This window comes from Atta colombica, unplaced genomic scaffold (genome assembly GCF_001594045.1).
Source record: "Atta colombica isolate Treedump-2 unplaced genomic scaffold, Acol1.0 scaffold52, whole genome shotgun sequence".
Lineage (NCBI taxonomy): Eukaryota > Metazoa > Arthropoda > Insecta > Hymenoptera > Formicidae > Atta > Atta colombica.
In genome coordinates this window covers 1,298,023-1,305,455 of record NW_017259542.1, presented here as the reverse complement: position 1 = coordinate 1,305,455, position 7,433 = coordinate 1,298,023, and the positions used below count along the sequence as shown (strand labels likewise).

The window sequence follows — 7,433 nt, the reverse complement described above, 5'->3', positions numbered from 1 at the left end:
ACGTCCGTATTTTACGGTCTTTTTTTCTGCTAAAAAGGGCAATATACCGCTCGTTAACTCCATTTTCTTAAACATAATGTAAATAAAGTCGCTTTTTTTTCTTCATTAACACTCGCATCAAAAAGTCAGCGGTTAGCGAAAAAGTATAATGGACTTTATCGTCCGGAAGGCACTCTCGAAGTGTTTATGAACTACAAACCTCAAAAGTCGATCATAATCTCTATGCTTGTCGTAAAAAAAAAATGATGAATTTACAAAACATCGCGCGCGATTGAGGAGCTTAGCAAAAAAGGCAAACAATCAACATTTTTTACGATAAAATAGACGATAATCAATCTATCATTACTGACGAATGCAGCACGGTAATCATTCACAAGCGATCATTAATATTTTTTTAATTCATTAATCATGGTGGAAGTAATAAAGTGCACGTGCGTATTTTTGCTAGCCAATGACAGAGTGTGACTCAATTCGCCATTTTGAATAATTTCTCATGGGAGAGATTTTCAAACAAAGAAATACAAAACGCTAAAATGTTCATTTTAGGATTAGCTTAGGAGTTTATTTAGTGTATACTATAGTAATAAAACTTGTTTAATTTAATCGACAACGATTATATGAATAACTACATATTATTTCCTCTTTTGTTATGATTTATTTAATCTGATTTATTTAATCTGTTCCATTCAACGTAGTACAGCAATGTCGGTTTTTAAACAATGTATACAAGTTAAGAATCGTCAATTTAATTACTTCTAATTTCTCTTTCTCCTATTTTTTAATAAAACCTCGTTTGCATTGATAAGTAACTGACAGTCGCGTTGCTATGTGTATATGAGTAAAAGATAGCGAATTGAATCACAGATATTGCGCAGAACATGATGAAAATGCGTCCGAAAAATGAGTACATATTATTACAATATAAGACTTCCACTATGTCATTAATGATCGTCCCTTATTGTTTATTCTGATCTACGAAAAAAAAAAAAAAAAAAATTGCAATAAAATAACAAAATTCATCTTTAATTGAGATTCAAATTTATATTGTTTCATTCTTTTTTTACGATCATATTGAATATCAGATCAAATAAACAAATCAAATAATGATCTTTGAATTGTAAATATTTTAGCGTCCGCACTCATTATTTCTCCTCTTTCGTATGCAAATCTTAATGATTATTTAAGTCTCTGAGACTCTCCGCAGAGTATAAGTGAACGTGTGCGCTATTTACACTTAGGCTACTTTCTTTAGGAACATTAAAGTCATCGAATCAATCACGCCTGATGGCGAAGATGTTGAAGTCGCTCTCAATAAGAGCGCTTGCAAACATCTTCCAGATACAAATAAGGCGATAGGCAGAAAATCGAATCTCTTCGACTTGGTGGAAATATCGAAATTTGAAAGACTCACGGGTTTCGTTCGAAAGAAGATTAGAAGAAAAAAAAAATAAACCCTAAACAGTATCTTATGCCCGTAAATCACAATATTTAATTTTAAAATCAAACAAACAAAAGCTGGGAAACAGAATAGAAGTGTGAAAACTGTGAGTTTAAAAATCGTATAGAAATCTTTCGAAAAGAGTTTAGAAGATTTATAAATATCATAAAAAATAACATGAGAAACATTTATGAAACTCATTACATTTCATATGTACTGTTTAGGGTTAATAATGTAATAACTTAAACACCAAGAGATGTGTAAGTATTTTATGTATCCCAAATTGTAAAATTTGCACTCGCGGAACCGATTGCGAGGCGATTCGCAATCATAAGATTATTCTTGATCATTCTAAAGACTACGTCGTTCAGGAACAACTTGCCAGTCACTTGTAATCACTGTGAAATATTGCAGTATTTAAAAAAGTACTTTTGCATATCACAAACAATCTCTGAGTCTACTCACTTCCCACCATCGAAAGCAGGATCATACGCGAACACCACGTAAACATCCTTCTTCAGAACACGAAACAGTTTTTTTCTTTTTAGATGAATGTTGCCGCCCTCCATGACTGGAACTTCTCGAAGTGAACTTTCAGTTACCGGATGTTAAAAAGAGCCTTAGATACTCTGCACGTCCGACTTCCAGAGTGTATCGTACCTTGGATCCTGCATAACTTCAAAGCCAGAAAATCAGTCTTACGTCCTCGGAGTTTCAGTTCCCCGAATATGCTTCAAAATTTCGGAAGTTTGGTTGCCATTAGCAAATGCATATTTCTTCGCCTGAAGAAAAGGATCGCTCTCTCATCAAAAAGTCGTTTCTAAAACCGAGAACAGTCCTCGGATCCTAGTGATGACCGTCTTTCTTCAGGAAGGCACAAAGGAGATTTTACGTCCTGATTGAGGACTTCGTCAACGATTGGAGTAAACGTTACTGCTGAGGACGACGATGTCAGTTCTCTTGCCTGGCTCATCTCGTCCTCCGAGGAGGAGGGCGCATAGAAGGCGTCATATACTCAACGATGGCCTCTTTTTACGATCCTTGGTAGTGTTCTTACCGAAGATTGTCCCGAGGACTCTCGAGACTGAGTGTACGCCCAGTTTTCTGCGGATCGGCAACGCTCGCAGAAGTTGGACCGATCTCGCCTCCCGCAGGAGCGCTTGAAAAGCTAACGCCGCTCCCGCGGGACTCTCCGCGGCGCTCACCTCGTAAAATTGACATCCGTGCGCCAGCGATAACTGTTGGCCTTCGTCCACGCATACTTCTCTGCAACAAAAACGTTTATTGATCCTTCTTTAACGATCTCTTTGATGAATGCACGCCGTCAAGATGCCTGAGAGGTTAAAGAAAAGATTTGAAATGCCAAGAACATACTTGCGGACATTCTGAGTTATTTCAAAATATTAATAGAAGATTCCGAAAAAGCTTTTTTTCTTAATGTTTCGAATCTTTTCTTTAAATCATTACTTAATTAGTTTTCGCGAGTTTATTGAACTTTAAGATGGTTGCATCACATAGAGGCGCCAGCATATAAGGGCGTTGTTCGGTGAGGAAAAAAATTGCGATCTGCAGCAATTTTTGAACAGTAATTTTTATTTTCCCACTATGCACTAATATTTGAGAACGACTTGGTAAGCAAAGTAAATATTAAAGCCATATCAGATTACTGACTTTGCAGGTCGATCCGACTGCTGACTATCGATTCTAGTTGATTGATCATACTTGATATTTGCCGAAGATCACCGACTGACTCAATATGTTTCTATAGACTATATATAGATTCATATACATGAATTGTATAAAAAAGTAAAATTTATTAAAACGCGAGTGAATCTCAGAATTGTATCGGATACAATACGATATCTGAAAATCGAGATGTGAATGAATTTTAGGTAACCCGGTTGATAGATTCACAAAATTTCTTAATATGCAAATATATGTTATTATGAATGCAATGCAAATATATGTTATTATGAACGTAAATATAACATACATTAAATAATAATGTATTTATTCATATAACTGTATCATATCATTATAACTTTAGATCTGTTTTCTGTTCCTGTACTAGACTGTTTTACAAACTACTTTTTCTTATACACAAGACAACTGCCAAACTATACGTGATTAATCTTGTATTTTTATTGGTTACAATTCTGAGTCGCTGACGACGCTGACTCGAAAAATAGATTCAAATCTAAACGCAAGTTGGCCGATCCATTCAGTCGGCGCTATGATTGGTCTACTGAGGATCAGCAGTCAGAATCAGCCTAGAGTCGGTAGTCTGATATGGCCTTAGGAGCGCCGAGTGGTTCGTCACTCACAATCAGTGCGATTGACTCGCGATCTGTGGATTCGGTTCGATCCCACTTGCACTCCATATAAAGTAGGGAAGGGTCAGTTGAATATAGGAGTAAGTAGAATAATTGAGGCAATAATTGAGGCTACATTAAAAACAAAACACGCGTAAACGTGTCTGAGCAGCAAACTGCCGCTAAAGTCTGCTGTAACATCTTGTTGTAAATACATCTATGATAGAAGTTATGCCACAATTTAAAAAAATCATACACCTAAGTAAATATTTTTATTCTTAAAATTTTTACAATCGTATATGATTATCTGAGATATTTGATTCCTACTTAGACAGTAAATGTAGTTTTTACTTAATAAAGTCCAATAGATTTTTTTTTATATGTCTTATTTGTCATATATTGTTAATGTTTTTAAAAAATGAACAGATGGAGATGGTAGACTAACCACAGCGTGGAACTGTATGACTCATTTAGTGACGACTCTTAGTACTTACTCAAAATTTTATTCCTTTAAAGAGATTTTCCTCAGTAAATGTTATAAGTTTAGTTCTCTCAATCCTGTCCAATCTCGAAAACTAGACTTATTCGACATGTTTTTGCACGAAACGAATTTTGCAAAAAAAAGTATTATTTTGCCCTGCGAAGCGAATGTTTGTGTTTAAAATATATTTTTATAAAAGTTTTATATATATAATATGTAGCCAAAGATGTAGCTTAAAATTCACATTAATCTTTATTTTAATAATCTTAGTCGAATCTATCCTTACTCCGGTCCCGGAGCTAATTGAATCAGATGGAATGCATTAGAAAAATGCATTTTTTTCATATTAGTTATCAATTTCTCCTTATTACTAAAATATTATTAGGTAGTCAAATGTATGCAGTAACTGGTAAAAAATTCATTTTTTCAATAAGTCTCTTAATATGTCTGTAAAAATTCAAAATTGAAAAATGAGTCTATTAGCCTCGATCTCCCCTACGGTATATACGCCACACCTATTAAAAATTTAATCTATTAAGTATTATTTACTATGTTTATAGTAAACGAACTATATCAGTAAAAACTTTGTACTGTGAACTACTATGAAAAAAAATTAAAAATCCAAAATAGTTATTTTTCATATTAAAAAATAAATTTTTTAAAATCCTTGCATTTTTACCGTATATTCTATAGAGGTGGGATGGATTACTCATATGTACGGCTTATGAAAAATTTATAAATAATGCATATAAATAAGACGTATAATGACACAATAACTTATAAAATGCGTTTATATAAAGTTTTATTAAGGAATAAGAATGGAAAATATGAAATAATAAATAATAATTATAATATTTCTACATATATTACAAGTGTTATGATATGAAGTACGTATTTCATATAATGCGTTTATGCATTTAGTGCACTGAATTCAATCTGCGCACTTTGTATGCTTTGGGCATAAATCCTCCTCACTAAAAATGTATATCCCAAACAGGTGGGATATATAAGACAACAAACTAAACAATGAATACGAAAGCAAAGCATTTGTATTTTGTCACACAACATGCTTTACTATTTCACTACACGTATGTATCATGAAATAACTACTAAGTCTTTTATACCTTACATTAATCGGAGTTATCCAATTTTTCGGATTTTTCGCGCTTCGTCGTTCGGATTCGACGTTAAACTGTAGGTCCCCTCGAGTGTTTACAAACTCTGAGAGTAGAATTTCAATACTATTGAATCCAAAAATCCAAGCGAGCCTCCCCGAAGAGGTTTAGAAGATACTGTAATCCTTTATATGGAGTCGGAAATCCATATACAGGGGATTGAAAGAAAGAAAAAAAAGTAGATTAATGAAGCAGTAACGCAATTGTCTAAGGCTATTTTTATAATTAATGTTTGCCTGGCTACCCCCCCCCCCCTCTAAAATGATACGTATGTATAGAGAATATTAGTTTCAAATAGTAAAAACTTCAAACAAATCTTAAGAAAAGTCATTTTACATCTTAAATATTCTTTATATTTTTCACAAAATCAAGTGGCATTTTATTTTTACAAAAGAAAAAAGATTTTAAATGAAACATTAATCGTTTAGCATTGTAATAAAAACTAAATTGGAATTTATATCTATGACGTCACAAATAACGACGTAGATGAAGAAGTCCGCAGACAAAGTCCAAGTATCCGTATGGCACCCAAAAGAATGTAAACAAAAAGAATGTTTTGAAGGATAAATATTAGACGGTAAAGTGTCGTGGATGAAGAAATGTATTAGACGGTAAAATGTCTTATGAATAAGTATTGACGATAAAATGTCGAACAATGAAATGGTAGAAGGTGAAGTGTCCATAAACTATCTTTACTTATGCTGAATTCTATTGAAAGCACTAGTGCATATGAGTGCGCACTGATGCATATTAAATTTGTACACTGATTTAATTTGAGTATATATAAAAATGAAATGCAAATATTTCAAATTAATGAAATACTATTAATGAAATACATATTTTATCTAATAGTACAATAAAATGTATTGGGTATTTCACGATTTAATCAATTTCTATGTTTATTTATAAACATATCTTTACGTTATTCTGTACGACGGCTTTAATGTGCACTAGTACGTACTGAATGCCAATAGCATTCGCTATTAAAGTAAACTGAACAATTTTTTTATTTTAAAGCCAAAATCTGAGAATTAAGCTTACATAACTTAAAATTATGTAAGGTAAAAAATATTTGATATAAACAATTTTTGTTATAAATATACACAATATAGTTGAAGAAAATTTCAGAATCCACTGAACCTGCGTATACCGATTAGAGTTAAATCTCACTCAACTTCTCCAAACTCCTTCAAACTTATTATATATTTAGCATAATAGATTTGGATTAAAAAATGTTATTGCTATTATTATATTAAAAACCAAAAATTGTAAAACTCGAAACGTAAAACGTGAGATTTACTACGTAAAGATTTGCAAATTTTTATTTCGTAGTAGCTTTGGGATTTGAATTCTTAAAAATAAGAAAATTTTGAAGTTCTTTTGACTTTATAACTTCGAAATCGTAAAATTTTAGGATTTACGGCTTCTCTGCTTTATAACTCTCTTTATAATTGGAGACCCGAAATACGCTGTGTGTCGGTTGAGAGGATCATCATTTCATATGATTCACAAGAAATGGTTTATGTCGCGGAACACTCGAATCATGTGTTGAAACATCGATTGGGAGCGGCGGAAATGCAGACCGGATGCTGCAGGCATCGCAGATTTACTACTGGCGGACATTCCCAAGTCAATGGAATCATCCAAGGCTGGAATTAAATCTTTGCAAAACGGCAGAACACACCGGACCGACGACAGATGCTCTGAGTTTGGCAAACACCAGACGCATGGAAAGAGGTGATTAAACGGCGACCATAAAGACCATACATTTATGAGAGGAAGCGGAGTCTGGAATTTCATCAAGACAGAAATGCGAGGCGCCACAAGATATTTATGATATTAAAATTAATAAAAGCTTTGTCGGAGCTGTCGTATATATTTTTGTACAGCTATAGATTACATGCAGTGTAATAAAAAAACCATTCAGTATTTATATAGTAGCTAGTACACATCATACTGAATAAAAAAGCTTTAAAGCCAAATTTAAGAATATATTCGCAAAAATATTTAATTTATTATTTAATTTT

General features: G+C 33.1%; 1 protein-coding gene across 2 annotated transcripts in view; it reads right to left on the bottom strand.

Annotated features, from left to right (window-relative positions):
- Positions 1–1,075: 1,075 nt before the first annotated feature.
- Positions 1,076–7,433, bottom strand: part of LOC108691836 (ras-related and estrogen-regulated growth inhibitor-like) — a 41,718-nt gene continuing 35,360 nt past the window's right edge. The window contains exon 5 of one of the 2 annotated variants that reach the window (XM_018199768.1): positions 1,076–2,704. In XM_018199768.1, coding sequence (XP_018055257.1) covers positions 2,446–2,704 — 259 coding nt within the window. In that variant the 3' untranslated portion in view covers positions 1,076–2,445. The remainder of the gene's footprint in view (positions 2,705–7,433) is intronic. The other variant, XM_018199769.1, reaches the window with a different exon arrangement.